We start from the raw sequence: 19,622 nt of genomic DNA on the forward strand, positions 1-19,622 counted from the left end.
GTTGTGATTACATGATAAAAATTACATGTTTATTATGAAACATTTTAATCGGTGATTTGCTGAAAATCTTATCTCTATTTATTAGTTTCAATAAAATATTGATTTTTTATTTCAAAGTATCTGCACTTTTTTGTTACAATTGTATCAAAAATTTATTGCATCTTTTATAACTTTTTTTTATTAAATAGCATGAAATATAATTTTTCATTGAAATTTATTCCATTTTTATTGGACTTATTAAAATATCATCTGTTTTTCATTAAGGGAAAACCTGGTAAGAGGCCGAAAAAAAGATTTTTAGAAATTTTTTTCAATTAAAATAAAACCACTTCCAAATTTTAAAAACATTTTATCACACATTTTAACTGTACAAAATAATTTTTTTTTTATCAAATAATATTGATTTAAAAAAAATGGAATCATATTAACAACCAGTTGTTCTACTGTACACATTCTAGTGTTCATAATTTTGGTTTTAAATAAATTTTTATTTATGTTTATGTAATTACCTTCTTGAATTAAAAAATTAAATAAAAAGCAAAAATTAAAAAATTTACAAAACTTTTAAAAAAGATTACGATTATCGTCTACTTAGCTTACAGGCATTTTACGATATTTACGAAAAAATTTCAACTTTTTCTTGCAAAAAAATAGTTTAATTTAACATTTTTCAAAAACATTTTAGTTCATCTAAAAGGGGAACTAATTACCTACAAGGAATAGTTTAATTGGTCAGTAAGTTTTTTCTCTATGTACTCAAACTCATGTGCACAAACTGAAAAAATAGTTTCGAGAAAAACGTGATTAAAATTTTTGGAACAGAAGAATACTACTTATTGAAAACTTACACCAGTACATCATAGGTGTCTGCTTTACAATATGTCCGTATAACAATCCTTCAACTTCCTCGTAAAAGTCGTTTTGAATCATCAATTTCATTCTACGAGCTATTCAAGTCACTTTTGAGTTACCCAAGTTACGGCGTCGTTGCCTCACAAGTCGCTGTTTATCATAAATTTCAGCCAAATTTTGGGCTTACAACTCAATTCTGATGTTCAATATATTCTTTACCTTTAATATACTGCTATGCCCTTTATTGAAGAATCGTCATGCAGCAATGAAAGAAGTAATTTCAACAATTTTTATACTCGCTTTTAAGTGCTTAGCAGCTAAACGCCGCACAATACAATTTTTAATTGTCATTAGAATTTTGTATGTTTACCTAAACATCTCGTCGCAAAATTATTATATATTTCATAAATCTGTGTATGTATAAGAAACAAATGTTCTACAATATTGTTTTCAAGAAAAAAAAAACGGAGCGTACCGCGCGCTTGACGTATCTCGACCTTTTCGAGCCCGTAATTAAAAAAAAAAATACTTTGAATTTATCGAATAAGATAACTTTTGAAAAATCGATTTTTTGATACCGTAAATCAAGTTCCCCTCTTAAACACAGAAAATACTATTTTCAGTGAACAATAATTATTAAAATATCGTTGTCTATTTATTGAAAGTTCATTAAAATTTTATTAAAATTTTTCCGACTTATATTGCACCATAGTTTTATTAGAGCACAATGAAAAATGTTAAATTAAATGATGAAATATATAAATTTACAGGCAGCAGATCAAGAAAATGAACAGCGTCGTAGATTGGAGGCTGCTGCGGCGGAAGCTTTAAATACTTCTGAAGAAGTTATAAAACGTAATAAATTAAATCAGAAGAAACAACAGGTATGTCGTACGGCTTTAATGTTTTATTTTTACATACTTGTAATGGTCTGTCTAGATCTATGATTGAAGTCAAAGCAAGCACTTGTATTTTTTTACTTGTACCGTTTACGTATCTATTGTAGCATGCGTTATTCTTAAGGGGATTCTTCAGCTTTTTATATAATGTAAGAACTTAAATTTCAAAATTTTAAAATAAGTTTATAATTAATATATACTTATACATAATGTAATAACACTATAACAGCAATATTATTTTTTAATAAAAATATTATACCAAGATGATATATTACAAAGATATCATAATAATATTCAAACATTTGCTAAAAGAATCACAAAAATATAATGAGATACTATAATACAATTGTATTATGTACTTTAATATTTAAGTGTTATTACGAAAAATTAAATCTATATTTTTTAATATTACAAATATATTATGGTTATTGTATAATCTATTTACGTTTATCTTGAAGCTCAATTTTGGAGTTCATCTTCAATAGCATTATTTCACCTTTATTTCATTGAAAGATAGCTGAAAAATATCATATTGCAATATTTTTCATTCTATCCTGTGCAATTTTTTAATTACGAGGAATAGGACGCCACTATGACCATCTGGTATCGCCTATTGTTCTGTTACTGTATTGTAATATTTATACGATATTGCAGTAATACTTTAAAATTATATATTACAATTCAATAATACAAATAGTACAAGTACATATAATATATTGTGATATTTTACATTGTAACATCTTAGTAATACAACTCTAACTTATATTATACTGTACATTACTTAACATTTACATCTATTCCAATGTGATATGTTTGTAAAAGTTTATAATATTTCATTTGTAATATTGTAATATTATTATAATTTACTGATACGTGCTATGTGGGTAAACACTTCAAAATTTTTTAGAATTTGTTGACTATAGTTTTCTTTAAATTACTAAAATAGCATTGTCTTATAAGTCTTATAAGAAGTAATTTTATTGTAAGTGAATATAAGAATTTTAAAAAATTTATTTATATGAGAAAGAATTTTACATGCATACAAAAATTCGTACGATAATTCTATCACGCCAGCATTCTATTAACCGCTTCGGCGGCAGACGAAATTTCACTGTTTGTGCCCCTGTGGGCAAGAAAAAAAAGTAATCGCAATTCAAAGATACTTTGTATCTAAAGGCTTTCGGGGTCGCTGATTACGAATTAGACATCAGAATTTTAAAATTCAAAATAGCGGATTTAATATGGCGAACCGAAAATATTTTAATTTAGTTCATTTGGATAAAATTCATAATACAGAGGTTTTTAAATTACTAAATTTGAAGTACAAAATTTTGTTATTGAAAATAACGGACAATTTCCAGTGGTCATATATATATTAACATTTATATTTTTCTTAGCTTCTCTCTTACAACATTAATGCTGTAAATATTTGAAATTAACAATTCATCGCAAAATAATTGTAAGTTATGAAAATGGATCATCTATATATTAATTGTAAGACATATAGAAAGTAATTCAAAATTATTATTTACTATGATTTTTTTCAGAAAGGTTGAATATAAAAAATATTATATATAAGTATTAAAAAAGAAGACGATTCAATAAATAGTATTATTTACTTTTGCATTTAAAAGTTAAAAAATATTTTATAAGAAATCAAATTTTACATGAAAAGTTCCATATTACCAAACACCACAGACATACGCAAATGTTTATTATTATTATTATTATTATTATTATTATTATTATTATATCCTGCATAAAATTACTACTGCATATGCATAACTCGTTTATTTCTCTTGATCTTTGAAGGGGGTTACGTAGCATGATCACATAATTACACAGGATTTTTAATGATTATTTACGCTTTTCTTTGTCACTTCTCGTCTCTAATACATTTTTCATCCATTTTGTATCTATATCTACCTCTGATAACATTTTCCTAATAGAGAAATTTTGTAAATTCTGTAAATCTTCGCAATTCTGTAAATTCTCCTAATAATAAATGTTCTAAAGTCTACTTTTAAATTGCATAACCTCTTCTTTTTTCCAGTATCTATTCTCTAACGTCTCGTTTCCGCACTTAAATCTAGCTATCACTGATCCCTACCTAAAATATACAAAGATTTCTCATCTGTCTTTATTTCTTGTACAGTCTATTATATTTTGCCCACATTATTCCTTCATATCGTTCTTGTTTTTGTTCGTCTGTTTATCTTTTCTAGACCTTCTGCATTTCTAGACTTCTACCTTTCTAGTCTTAGCCTACCTATTTCCTGAACATCTACTAACTTTAACACATAATAATCTTATTTCATTCTTTTTCCACTTTGATTCTTCTTTCTTTTTTCCTTCAATTTCTCGCCAACATTCCAGAATTATCTTATTCTTTTTACTTCTTTTTTCTATATTTCACTACTCTTCTTCCAGCTTTTATCCTTATTTTATCCGTTTTTGTCTTCTTTAATACTATATGCCGGAGTGTTAAAATCTAAACCTAAAGTTCATCTGATATACTTCTTTTGAATTCTCTCAATTTCTATTTCTTTCCAATCCCAAATTTTAGCTGCATATAGTAAAATATTTTTTATCAAACTGTGATACACTTATTTTTTTTTTCGAAACAGTTTTTAAATTTTTATTGTCTTATTCCCCATACCTATGCCATTGGTATCCTTGCTTTTTTAATAACTATCTCTCTTATGTGTGTCCCTAGCTTCCATTTTTCTGAAAATAATACCTTATTTGAATCCTTTAACTTCTTTGCTTCTTTTTTTCACCATTTCCAATTTTTTTATTGTTTTTTTCCATTACCTTTTGTTAACACTAAAACTTTCAACTTTTTTACATTTAAATTTAGCTCTTTTCTCAAAATATGATTTAATTCTATTTATAATTTTTTTCAATTCCTCAGCTCCTTTCGCTATTTAATACTCTCATCCGCATAAGCTAGTTCAGATTTTCTCCCTGCCTATCACGATTCCTCCTGCTTGCCCTCCTTTCATATGTTCTTCTAACAATTAGTATATAAAAATAATTCATAAGTTACATATATTTTAAATATATGTGTGTATGTACGTATGCATATACGTATGTACGTGTGTGTATCTTAATCCACTAGACACTACAGATGCCCGCTTTGCGCGCGCTACTTAACTTTTTATTTTTCAAAAATAAATTACAATAATAATTGTATAGATAATCATCTATACAAATTTGACAGTTGTCAAAATTCAATCGCAATGACTACTCTCGCAACACGAAGTAAGCGCAGCGAGAGAACCAATCAGCATCGCGGAATAGAGGCAATAATACATTTCGAGATTTTCGAGTATCGATTTAACATCTCCTTTTTAAGATAGGACTAGCACGCAGCGCGCGCCTGTATTGACGAAACTGTCAAATTGGTTCGTGGTACTGTGTTCCGAGAGGGACAGAAAACCATTGAGTTAAAGAAAAAAAAACTGTCAAATTACAATCTTGCACGAAGCGAGTCAAGCGAGCGAACCAATCAACATCGCGAAAAAGCAACAACAATCGTGCGCGATCAAACTGTACTTCTCGCTACTATTATTATGGATTATTACCAAATCGACCATCTGATATTCGTCTTTTGCCTACACTTTTTTCTCATCAATTTTCGCGAAAAAAATTAACTTCCATCCATTATTTTCAACTCGTCAAAGAGAGCAAGTTTCAAAAATGTCCATAGATGATAAACACTTCATTAATGGGTTAATAGATTAAGAAATATTAAGATTTTATATTTATTATTTATTTTAATCTTATTTTTTAATAAAATATTTTCTGTGGTAATTAACATTTTATTATTGTCAGGATGCTGTTATAAATGAGTTGAAGAACAAGACCCGATTAGTGCAAGAGAAGAAGTTACTGCAACAGGATGAAGTGTACAACGGTGCTCTGGAGGATATTCTCCTTGGTCTTAGATCTGAGCCATACCGTAGAGCAGATGCCGTAAGACGTAGTCAACGACGACGTATCGATAATCATAGACTCTCGCGCACTGCCGAGGAGCTTGAACTCTAATTGTTTGGCATTTCTGACATGCATTTTGCAAAATTTCTCTAATCCGAATTTTGCCTTGCCGTTTCAAAGTTTTGTTGTAATTTATATGGGCTTTATATAAATATAATGAAATATTGAGAATCGACAGAGAAAAATACCAATAGTTTGAGAATACTTTTGAAGATATAATAGTGTGCATAACTAGATGTCACTTGTACATTCTCCCAATTTTTGAAAACATTTTACTAATGTCTCATACATTACAAAATATTCAAATGTTGCAACAATATTACTGAAATGTTGCAACGTTGATGTAATATTATTAAAACGTTTAGCAAGGTTGCTGCAGTATTGCTGAAATATTGCAGTAACCCAGCTAATATTGACATGTTGCAGTGTTACTGTAATATTATTAAAATGTCGTAACATTGCTGTAATATTATTGAAATGTTCTGTATTGTATGAAATACTTCATTACGAATACACACAAATTTGGAACTAAATGACAATATTCAGTATGTACAATTGGATGAAGCTTTTGTGCTCGAATCGAATTAGTGATGAAAATCTAATAGTCATAAACTTGAAAAGAGGATATGAATTTTAGGCGATTTAAGAATCGCATAGTTAACGCGAATTTCCTATGTTTTCTTTCGTATTTTTTCCTGTAAAATTAAAAAATAGATCTTAAAATTATGCCAAATAAAGAGAAAGTTACAGATATCTAAAGACGTTGATTTTCCCTGAAAATTATGCATTTTCCTACACTAGTATCTTAAATACCTTTGACTTTTTTAGAAGTGCTAAATCGCACGTTTTATGGGAGACTACATCCCTAAATCATCTAAAATTCATAATCTCCTTTATTACAACTTATTACTTATAATATAAAATTTTTATGATATTTGTCGCGCAACGGTAGGTCTTAGAAAACATACGATGTCTCACATGACACATTTAATTTTTGCATGCGGTATAATTCATATATGAATCTCATAATTAAAGACGTTAGTTCTTTTCAAGTTAGCATAATATATATATTGTTATATTTAAGATACTTCTTTGCACATCTATAATAACTCATTTATGTGAAATTTGCTTGTATCTCGATTACACTTACTTTCTTTTCTTGTTTAACATCATAGAGATATAAGAATAGAGCGCGTGAGTTGTATACTAGCATATAAGTAACTGCGATAAAGAGATAGAAAGAGAAAGCTAAAATAAAGGCCCTCTCTGTCTTTGTCTAACTTCAAAACAGTACACTAGCACATGCAGATTGAACAAAGATGAAGGGGCCTTTATATTCGGTTCTCTCTATTTATTCCTCTATCGCTTTTTCGGCTCTCTTACGTACTCTATTCTTATATCTCTATGTTTAACATATATACATATGTATGAAATAGGTAAACGTAAACTTAAAACTGTTTAAATTTAGTTGTTGTTAATTGTTATACATATTGAAAATATTTATAATTTTTATATAAACATTGGACATTTCCGTTAGAGTAATTGTGTATATGCTATATTTTGTAATTGCTTAATATCAAATGGACAAAATCGTATAACTCTTAATAATTTGTGTAAAATCCTTCTATTCTTACAATCGCGGGGTTTAGTAAATCTATAACACCTTTGACATTCCAGCGACATTTAATAACCTGGAAAACTTGCTACGCAAATTATAAGAAATTATACAAGTTCTATCAGCTTGCAAAAATGCAAATGTACAACTTTTATAAATGTTTTACATTTTTATATCATAAAGTACACAGAAATGTATTCTACAACAAGAATAAAGTCAAGATAACACATTTCAAAACTGATATTTTGATTATACGTAGTTCCATACAATTCAGAAATATTGCAGCAATTTTGCAACATTTAAATAATATTGCAGAAACTTTGTCACATTTGAGCAATATTGTAACAACTTTGCAATATTTAAATAAGATTGCAGAAACATTGTAACATTACTGAAATATTTTGTGCTGTATGGGACATTTGTTGTAACTTCCTGCAATGTATCACATATATTGCTACGATACAAATGAAAGTGTCTCTGAAGTGTGAAATTTCTTTCGAAAGTACTTTGAAAATAATTTTAAATACATATTACTTATACATACTTATTACATTCCTTGAACGCACTATATACATCTCCATAATCCAGAATATATATTGTGTAATACATTAGCGCGTAAGTAATGATACAAAATTTCATGCAGTTTAATCGATACGTATAATGTATATCGAGTCATAAGGAAACAAAAAAGATATGCAAATCAAAGGTATGTGCATCGATTATTACCGTCACTTTCTAAAATTTTTTTTTGCCAAAACGCAGCGATAGACTCCAATTGCATAAACTTTTTCCTAATTGAAAACATATCTTAAAGTTTTGAAAGGAATTATATTTTTACTTTTGTACGTTTTTGATATATATTATTAGAGGATAAAAATATGTAAATAGTTGTAAAATAGAAAATACTTGAACAAATGTATAATGTAATTACTATTATTAGAATAATTGTCAATGTCATGTTTAGATAAACTATTTTCTGTATTGTATCATTTTTAATGCATATTAGCAATGTGCGACGAAGAAAAATTATTTTAACTCTTCAGGATTGAAGCGTTAAGCTATTTTATGTATTTTTTGTGCAAAAAATATGTATACAATCACATACAATATGCGTTTAATTCTATCAATCGTAAAAATTAACAATGTATGAAATGAAATAAAGAAATGTAATAATACTGCAAGAAAAAAAGGTGTATTTATTATATAACATTATAATGTATGTAAATGCACAAAGCGTTTGACATAATACAATTCGTGATATAATTTATATACGTATAATCATATAACAAAAAATTAATAAATAATATACATATAAGTACAAATCATGATTACAATATATTCTCATATATAATTATTAATTAAATAATGTTTTTACCCGAACCACGAATAAACAATAACTTATAACAATACATTTCGCACTATAACTAAATTATTTAATGTATCTTTGTGAATGAATAAATTAATATTATTACAATATTATTAATAAGCCGTAAAATTAACCCATTGGCTGTGTAAGAGAATTTTACTCTATTTGGGTCAAAAGTGTTGGAAAAAAAAGTTCATCGGATTATTCAAAGACATAGGAATATAGGGACGGAGTATAACGTTGTAGGGCAGAAGCCATTGAGAAGAAACTGCCTTCTTTTGATTGGTTATTATTTGGCGCAAGCGCAGCGTAAAAATATCAACGTAACACAACGTGACATTTAAAAAATAAACAAAAGATAAATAGGTTAATTACGTTGTGTCAGGGTTTTGTCAAATAGTAAGCGTCACTTACTTAATAAACTTGTACTTTTTAAAGGGCAATAAATGTTACTTATTAAATATAATTAATAATGATATTTGTTACCATACATTTAATAAATATATCCCTCATTGGATCCAAATTTCTAAATGCAATTCCAAAGATATATCTCAGGGGGTTGATTCTTGAGCTGTTCGCAAGAGAAATGTATTTGCAAATTTTGTTTTTATAGAAAAATTGGAAATTTATTGACTATCGTATGGCTTTTAATAAACTTGCAACTTTTTTGTTGCAGCGGGTATTTGCGCATACATTTCTTTTGCGAATGAATTTAAGAATCGAGCCCTAGTAAATAAATGTCCAAAATATTTCAACAAGGTATTAATAAGATATTTTATGTCATAATATTACATATTAGCCATGTATATTTGTTAAGGTTTTGTATTTATATAGACAACAATAAATATTTAAAATATTAAATATTGTGTAGTAATTCGATTAAACTTTTATAATTTGTATTTTTTTACATTATAGCATGTATATAAGACTAATTAAAAATTTATTTATGATAAATATTTGATAACGTAGAGAATAAATTAAATAATTTCATAATCCAATAGCACTCAACAATGTTACTAGATTCATATTTGTATAACAAATAAATAAGTTTCAAATTAATCTGTATTTTTTTTCAAAATAGTAACATTAAGCATGCGCAGAATTATAACCAATCAAATTTAGGCACAGTATCATGGCAGACTCCCCCTGTATTTTAGCTTCACTCCCCTCGTCCTTCAACCAAGCTTATACTCTGTCCCTATATTCCTATGTCCATGGGATTATTATAAAACTTGATACTCTTATGTTTTTTGGGTCTTTGAATCCGGATGTCAGATTTACAAAATTCAAAATGGCGGATCAAAATTACAAAAAATAGACGAAATTTTATTATTATTTTGAAGTTATTTAGATCTCTGAATGTAAATTTAACATTCGAATTAATATATTCAAAATAGTTAATAAGAAATTTTACCATTTTGAATCCGCCGATTCCACATTTGAATGTAATGTGATTATACTGTCAAAATAAATCAATAAGTACATCCTGACACTAGAGCTCCCATAATTTCATTCGCCATTTTTGAATTTTGACGTCATATTCGGATTCAGAGACTCAAAAAACATAAGGGTACCAAATTTCATGAAAATCAGACCATTTTTTAAATTTTAATCCGCCATATTGGATCCGCCATTTTGAATTTTGTACATCTGACTTCGGATTCGTAATCAGCGACCCCAGAAACCCTTGAGTAACAAGTTTCAAGCAAATTCAGAAAGTTTTACTTTGTTTTTTCTACGTTGCGGCTATAGCCGTCATACACACTCCTGGTCACTTTTGTTTTTGCGGCTATAGCCGTTATATACAGTCAACGGGTTAATAAAGTATGGGACAAAGAAAAGATAAATCATTTAGATTTTTACTATTTATTTTTTAAAGTTGTTTATTGTTCATATAAACTACACTGTAATAAATCGTGTAAAAGTTTTTATATACAAATATACAATGTACAAAAGGCACGATATATCTACAATTAACTCACAATAAAACGATAAAGTAAAATTGTAAATGCATAGAGTATACATACACGCACGTACGCACACATATAATAATTAATAAATGTCAAAAATTTATTATCGACGGTTCTTTCACAGTGCTATTAAGAAATATTTAAAATATTGTGCGCTGAATTTCATAAATTATTGTTATGCATTTTTACTGTTTATATTCACTGTTTTTGTATTTCTTTTCCATAATTTTTTTCGCATCGTATTTTGGTATGTATAGATACACCATAATTTTAAAGAGACATCACTATAAAACGTAACAATTTTGTTTCGTTGTTATTTATACTAAGATGGCGAAATAACGGAAGTTTTAATATAAATTTTTGACACAAATATTGCGACTTAGTATTTTCCAAAAATTATTCAAAATATTCAAGAATTTGAAGTATTTAAATTTCAAAAATAAAGATCCAATAGTATATCAAATTGTCTTATCTCAAATTTCATTTTTTTTTTTAATTTTACTCAGAGTGAAGCCAAAAATTGTCCATGTTGAGGCCCATGATTTTGAACTTAAAATGTGGGCTAAATGATAACTTATAATAAAACATTGGGTGCAATCTACTTGATGTTACAAACACTTCGAAGTATTCTTTGATTGATCAATTCATAAAATTCCTTGTTCTAATTGGCCAATTAAATGCTTCGAAACTTTTGTAGCGGATCAAGTAGATTCTATTAATTACAGAAAAATTTCAAGTTGAGCCTATTTTTTGTTTTAAAGATATGAGAGGTTAAAGTAACTATTCTTCATTAATTCGTTAAGATCCGTGACTAGATCAACACGGGTTAACAAAGTAATAATAATAATAATAATAATAATAATAATAATAATAATAATAAAAGGGGGGAGTACAAAAAATTGACAAAAACTCCTTTGTAAAAATCAATTTTGCAATTGTTATAAGTAAATTATTAACAATTGACTGCAAAAGAGAACCAATTACGCCAATTGAGTCTACGGAAAAAATCATTTAAAAAACATGTATGTACAACTTTTTTTTAAATAATACTTTGTTCATGAAAAAAATGAACAATATAAATTTTTGAAATTTGTTCTTGTTCACGAGTAAACTAACAAGGCTCAGATAAGCAATAACAAAAAGAAAGACAAGTGCATAAAAAAATGTCTAACATAAAAAGCGCCTTGCAAAAATTGATTTTGCAAGCAATGGTTATAAATAATTAAAAATTTAGAAAAAATAGATTACGTCAACTCATTTTACTAAAATGACTGTAATCAAAACTAAAAAAACTGTATGACTCTTAAATCGTATTCATTTATGCAAAAAAATATCAGTAAAGTTAGTTCAATTAATTGCAATTAATAAAGTTAATGAGGAATAGCTATTTTAATCATATCTCCGAAATAAAAAGTATGCTTAACTTAAAACTTTTATGTGATCAATGTCTCGTCATAAGCTATCATTTAGTTCAAAATTTGGATCCGAAATTGTGGGCCCCGAAATAGCCGATTTTTGGGTTATTCTTTATAGTTGACTCAAGCATTTTATGTTATAAGATTAATCATTAATCATGATTAAGATAAACATTCCTAAATTTTTTCAAATTTTGTATAGAATAGACTGAAGCAAATCGGTTCAAGACAAGATATAACAAATATGATCTCAATTCTTTATTCCAATTCGTTTTATGATCTGATGCGTCTCAGTCTATATTCAGTCAATTTAACCCATATTTTGGGTCCCAAAATAGGCGAAATTTCATCTGTTTTTTGGTCTCGTTCTTTGTATTAAATTTTTTAAATAATTTTACAAAAATTGAAAAACTAAAATATGATGACTATTTTGAAACTGATGTTGAAAGAAAAAAAAAAGAACTCAATTTTCTTAATCTGAATCTATCATTTAATGGTTTTAATCATGAAGAATAGAAACTAGGAGGACGATCCATAAGGAAATCCATTATAAAAATCCGCACTGAAATCAGACTCTGTGAAATAGTTAGAGAATGGTATGAAAGATGTCATTTTCATCGCATCACTGCATCGATTATATAAACATTAGTCAGTCCCACTCTTATACAATATTTAGAAAGTCTATTTTTCGGATGCAGGCGTGTACGGACATGTTTCGTTAATTATTTTTTATTCTTATTACTATATTTGAGAATGAGAATAGTTTCAATCTTTGCCATTACGCCCCCTTCCCCCTATAGCTGAAAGTAATGCGAACTCAGAACCTATTAGCAATTATGCCACTTAACTTACAACTCTGATTTTGGTCTCACCTTTTTTGCATATATGTAATAAGATTATATTGCTAGTTAGTTTGAAAAGAGGATGAAAACATTACAGTGCTACTTATGGCGTTTCCGACCGGTGCTGGGTTAACCCGTCTCCGGTTCTTTTCCTCTAGAACTGGCCAATCGGTTATTTTCTGATTTAGAAAAATAGCTGTGATTGGCCTTATGACGTCATTAATCACTCCCGGAGCGATTAACTCAAGCCGGTCGAAGACGCTGTTAGTATACATTGACAGTTTTACGTACGTGCTAAAGCCGCTCTCACTACCGCGCGCCCCGCGCGTCGCTACTACCATATGCCACGCTTGCGCAAAACAACGCAGATACACTGGCTACGTTCAGAAAACACAACAGTTGAGTAATTTGCTAATATAATTGGTCTAAATTTAGAAATCTAACAGTAAGGACCAATAATTACTGACCGCTCACTGATCACTTGTGTTTTCTGAACGTAACCACTATTTTCACTACGTCTATTTCTCTTTGATTTCACCCATTCCTCCTATAGGATAAGCCCGACGATAGCAATATAGTCTTATTACATATATGCTTTTTTGCCTTTGATCATCCTCTTGGTCTCTATTTTTCATGTGGTTTTGATATTTATAATTTACATGTTAGATTATATAGATAAAATATTATGTAAATAACGACTATTTCTCAAGTAATATTTAAAATGTGTGTTTTACTGAAAACCTGTCGGCATTAAGGGAGGGAAACTCATGTAAAATAAAATTTTTGACAAAATTTTTTATTCCCTAAATCGATAGAAAAACATCTCAAAAATATGATAAAGCAATTATTACAGGATCTGAACCCTTTTTCAATATTATTTTGAACGAATTGTGAAGCGCTCTCAACACTCAAAAAGCACAAGTACACGAGCGCACGTAGAACGCTTGGCCTTTCGGTTTCGGTATTGTCCTTTCGCACAATAAGGCCTAATCTACAATAGCTGGAGTAAGCATGGAGTAAGAAGTAAGACTAGGCGTAAAAGGGTTAATCCAGTATCAGAAAGTTGGCGTAAGCGAAATAAATTATTTTCATTTCGTTTTACTCCTACTTTTGCTTTTCTTAACGCTCGGTCAATCACAGCGCAGAAGAAAATTACATTACTCTTACTTCTTACTTCATACTTACTCCAACTATTGTAGACCAGGCCTAATACTTCTAAAAATTGACTTAGGTATAAATAACAATTGCTTATAAGAAACCAAATGTTCGAATTTTTGTTTCGAAGAACAAAGGGAAAGAAAAAGTACATGTATATACGTGTGAGTGTAACGATCTTCTTTTGAATAGATGGTGTCTCCTCAGTTAGTATGCAAGCGAATAAAGCAGTTGCTTCGTAAACACCTCAAATAGTAAAAATAAATCGTAATGAATCGTGTTAATATTGTAGTTGGAGCTATGTAAAGTTTTCGCTTATGCCGTCGATCAGCATCGCATAGAGAGGCAAGAGACGCCGCAGCCTCGAAAGCTCTATAATAAAGATACTCTGACAGCTCGTAAAGAGGAAAAAGCGACTTTATTGTAGCAGTTTGTAGAATAAGGTCTGATTAATAAAAAATAGTTACAAGTTTTAATAAAATACATTTTTTTACATTTTTGTTTAAAAAACTTTAAACGTGTTTTTCTCGAAACACAAAATTTTTCGCGCCGGGACGTGCAGCTGAAAAAGTTGACGACCAATATCCCCTTGTACACACATATATATATTTTTTCTTTAACTTTTAACTTTTTCTATACAACATAAACCTATTCATTTGTTTATTATTAATTTTTAAACAACAGTTTCTTGCAATTGTTTATAAACAATTGCAAGAATCAATTTAAAGTTATAAAAAAATATCGTTTATTTTTAATTGTTGTTATTTTTTCAATTTTTTAAGTAAATTTAGATTCATGAATTTTTGACTTTGGATCATTTTCGCGACCTCGGCGTTTTATATTCTCAGTCTATATTATTACGATAAAATTTCAAGTCTGTATATATTTCGTACTATGTACAGATATTATTTTATTTATTCATTACGATTTTTAGAGGAGCCATCTTTGAGCCGCCATTACTTGGACAATTTACAATATTTCTTATTGAAAAAATATGTAATAGACTAAAAGTCAAAAAATACTCAAAGTTTCCAAACAATAGATTCATTACTTTTATTTAAAAAAATTCTTGAAATTTAGGCCATTTACATAAGTTTCCCCTCTTAATGCCAACAAAATATTGATTAACCTCACGAATACATTTATCTATTTTTAAAAATATTAATTTTTTAATATAAATCATACAAATTATAAAAATTATGGCAGCGCTAATGATAACGAGGAAACCCGAAGTTACTCATTAGCTACGTATATATACAAATGTATATACAAACACGTATGTACAATCTATTATTTCCTCGTAATATCCTGTCTCACTTCTTTGTTTTCAATCATATGGAAAAGAATAAATAAATATTTGTCCATTTTTAGTTTCTTTAATTTACGAATGTAAGCGTAAATAAAAAATATATGATGCTGTTTCTCCAACAGTTTGGTTTAAATGCATTTTATATAACATTCTATATAAATATGCATTTTACAACTTGAAACATATCAAATAGATTAAATTGAAGGTATTAAAAATTATTTGTTTAGAATTTGAAAGATATAAAAATTATTTCTTGGAAACGTTTGAAAAAAAAAAAAAAATATTATCACATAATTTTATATTCTCAGTCTATATTATTAAATTTCAAGTCTGTGTATATTTCGTACTATGTACAGATATTGTTTTATTTATAAATATAAGTTTAATAGAAAATATACATGATACATCCACTGTATATCAAAAATGTAGTTCCATAAAATATATAATCGCTAACATATATCAAGTATTACCATGTTCTGAATTCTAATAATCGTATCAGGATTGTTAGGAAAAAGTTATCAATTTTTTCGTCACTTTTTGGAAAATTTTCTCAGCTGAAGATAAAAATAAAATTTTGTAATTAATAAAACTAAAATACTACTTTTTTTTATTTATTGTTAATTATTGTTTTATTATTATATTTTTATAACAAAAAAATAAACAGAAAATGACAAAATAAAATCTAACTTTTGTCATATTTTTTAAAGCATTTTTAAAACTAAAAACTTCAATCTTACAGATTTAAAAAGGGAAAGCATTTATCTTTTCATTTATTTATGTAATTTCTTAAATTCTATAACACAATTTTGAGTTTCTTAATTTTTAATTATTTTATTTTCTCAAATTGTATTTTTCTTTTTTTCTTTATCCGTACTATGTAGCTTCTGCTTCTTTGATCAATCAACTGATTTTTTACTTCAATACGCCAATATTTTATCATATCTTTACGCATTATTTATTGAGATTTAATCATCTCGTTAGAACATTATTTATATTTAATAATTATTGGCTTTTCATGTTCTAATTATTATGTCTTAATCATTTCTAATTATTATTTTAATTAGAAATTTATTTTTTGACACATTACATAATTCAAGGAGATATTCAACAATTAGTGGAGTGCCTTTAGACATTAATAACTGCAAAATAATTAAAAACAGCATGAATTTAAACAAAACCTTTTAGATTATCTTCTAATTGATAATAGAATCAAAGACCTCTTAAAAATATGTGTTTTTTAAAAATTGTTGAAAAATTTTGAACCATTTTTTCATAATTTCACACAAATATTTCCAGATCTCAAAAAGTTATTAAAATTTAGCGCTGAAAATATGTATTATTACGTTTTTGGGGTCACTAAAAACTTGATATTATTTTTTCAAAATTAAAAATAGCAAATGCAAGCATGAAAATTATGTTTTCTTTCTAGTATTTCTAGGATATAGTATTATAAGATCAGAAAAATAACGATTGGAACCTTCACTTTAAATCAAAAGAACATTTTAGGCGTAAACAAATTTTTTATTTGTTTATAACCAAATTTGTTTAAACAAATAAAAATAACTTTTTAAGAAAAATTAATAGCGCCATTTGATTGTATGGCAAATATTACATGGAAATGATGTATTACGTTGCCAAAAATGTTTTTTATTTTGTTATAATAATGTTATAAACAATTTATTTGTCTGTACGCATTATTGCCCATAGCTAGACTGAGAAAAATAACTATTAGAAGCTTTACTTTGGGTCAAAAGAATATTTTAAGCGTAAAAAAAATTTTTAATTTATTTAACTAAATTTTGTTATAAACAAATTCAAAAAAAAATTTTTTTAGGGATAGATAAGAGTCAATTTTATTTAATATTTTTTAATAAAAAAGTTTTTTTTTTTTTTTTTTTTTTTTTTTTTTTTTTTTAGCAGCGTAGTTAAACGGAGTATTTATACTGAAATACTTTTGTATAAAATATTTTTTGATGTTTCGTTAAGTTTACGAGATATATCGAAAAAGGCAAAAATGTTTCAATCTTTGAAAGGTAGTTTTAACCCTTTAAACCATTTTTGAGCACCAATTAAAATTGTCTAAATTCGTGTATTGTCCCCCTCTACATTTGTGCCAAATTTCACTGAAATTGAAATTTTGATGCAATAAATACTCAACATAAGGAAAGTATAAAGGGTAAATTTTTGAAAAAAAATTTTTTCAAAAAATAAACAGCATAGTTAAATAGAAGTATTTATGCTGTAAAACTTTTGTATAAAATATTTTTTTATATTTTGTTTAGTTTACGATATATCGAAAAAAGGCAAAAACTAAATTTTTGAAGGGTGGTTTCAACCCTTTAAATCGTTTATAAGCACCAACTAAAAATTTTCAAATTCGTGTATTTACCTCTACATTTATGCCAAGTTTCATTAAAACTAGAACTTTCGGGTCCGCAAGGTTGTTAATCTTCAATATTCCAAGACAAGTTGAAGAACTTATGAAAGAAACATGTTTTTTTTTCATTACAAACTTTTAAAGTCTTGTATTTTACAAAATAAATTTTTGTAATTTTTTTAATCTGCAGAGCTCATAAAGTATCATATCAAAAATAACATCTTATAGTTTTTAAGTAATTTGAATGAATTTATAAAAGTGGCAAGTGAAATACTGCAGAGAATTTCATATAATAAAACATTATGTTTTAATTACTAATATTTAAATTATTATTTTTGCATTAAAATTACATTAAACTTCAAGTTTGAAGTATGTTTTATCAAAATCAATCGTTTTTAAACATATTTTTTTAGTTAGACGGACATTATGAACGTATTTGTGCCAAGCGCGCGGGCTCATGCGGGCGCTCCGCACTTGTCGCTACTCTAAGTCGCTAACGAAATGGCAAGATTTTCAAAAAAATCTAGCTCTTAATTATGATTTAAAAAAAAAAACTTTATGAACATTTTTTATGTGAAATTTTTCGCTCTTTCAATTGGCGGCATTAATTTAAAAAAAAGTTTAATTAAAAAGTTATTTGCCAAAAATCCTTCAATTTTGTATTTATTTTGTTATTTGTTAAATATTATTTGTTAAATAAAAAAAGAAGCTCACTATTTAGGGTCAGTTTCACAAACTCTGGTTAAATTAACCAACCGATTATTCTATCAAAATTGACCAATCACATTTGTTAATTTTGCTTAATGACAAATATAGTTGGTCAATTCCAATGGAATAATCGGTCGGTTAAGATAACCGGAGATGGTGAAACCAACTGTTAAAGAGATAAACAATTTTTTTTATATTTCGGATATATTGTATTGAATTTTTTTGCAGTCAAAATCTAAGGACACTCCATTAAATATTTGTATAATCAGGATAAAACATCTTTTGCATTTTTAAATTCGTTCATTAAAAAATACATAAAGCATTATAAATATTCCTCATAATTTTTTTACAATCTTGTTGTGAATAATTTATAAAATGTCATTAATACATATCTTGACTTTTACAAAGTCAAGATATAAATTTTTTTCTTTAACTGTTCGTTAATGGCAATAACTTTTGCAAATCACTCGCTGCAAAATTGAACAATCATAAAAAATAATTACAATGCTTTCTTAAATATTTTTATTAATTCTATCAAATAATTTTTAATTAAATTTAAACATTTAGACTAGTATTATGATAATTTTATGTTAAGTTCCGTGAGTTCTTGACTTTTCCTGATTTTCTCTGACCACTAACAATCCTGCGTATCTAAGGTTTGAAAATTTGAGTATCAAAAAAATTTTCTATTAAACCAGTTTTACTACGTATATAATTACTAAAGCTATATTTACGAATTTGTTATGGCGACAAATGTCAGCAATATATATTTCTTTTACATCTCTTATAAATATTTTTATAAAAATCATAAGCATTCTCCACATTGTGAGTATCAACACATTAATCATGTGTAAATGATATACAGGGAGAAATGCGAACATTGTTCATTTATTAATAGGAAGATAGACGGGATCGAGGTGAACATAAAAGTCCATCATACTTTTTGAATATCTACAATGATAGTCGAGATTAATTTTTCAAATTGTATAAATGAGAGTGCGCCGAGCCGCTCGAGCTATAGCACGGCCCACTGTGTCAAGCATTGGCTGTCGGTGGCGGAGGGGGGGGCGCCGTTGCTCATGCTTCGCTGCGCTTTTTCCACCCCCTCCCCTCGT

General features: G+C 27.6%; 1 protein-coding gene across 2 annotated transcripts in view; it reads left to right on the plus strand.

The window, feature by feature from the left end:
- The window catches only part of LOC105839638 (formin-like protein), an 80,043-nt gene extending 71,489 nt beyond the window's left edge, over positions 1-8,554 (plus strand). For both annotated transcript variants that reach the window (XM_012686097.3, XM_012686096.3), the window contains exons 16-17: positions 1,623-1,736; positions 5,589-8,554. In XM_012686097.3, the coding sequence (XP_012541551.1) occupies positions 1,623-1,736; positions 5,589-5,801 (327 nt within the window). In that variant the 3' untranslated portion in view covers positions 5,802-8,554. The remainder of the gene's footprint in view (positions 1-1,622; positions 1,737-5,588) is intronic.
- Positions 8,555-19,622: the final 11,068 nt, after the last annotated feature.

This window comes from Monomorium pharaonis, chromosome 7, assembly GCF_013373865.1.
Source record: "Monomorium pharaonis isolate MP-MQ-018 chromosome 7, ASM1337386v2, whole genome shotgun sequence".
Taxonomy (NCBI): domain Eukaryota; kingdom Metazoa; phylum Arthropoda; class Insecta; order Hymenoptera; family Formicidae; genus Monomorium; species Monomorium pharaonis.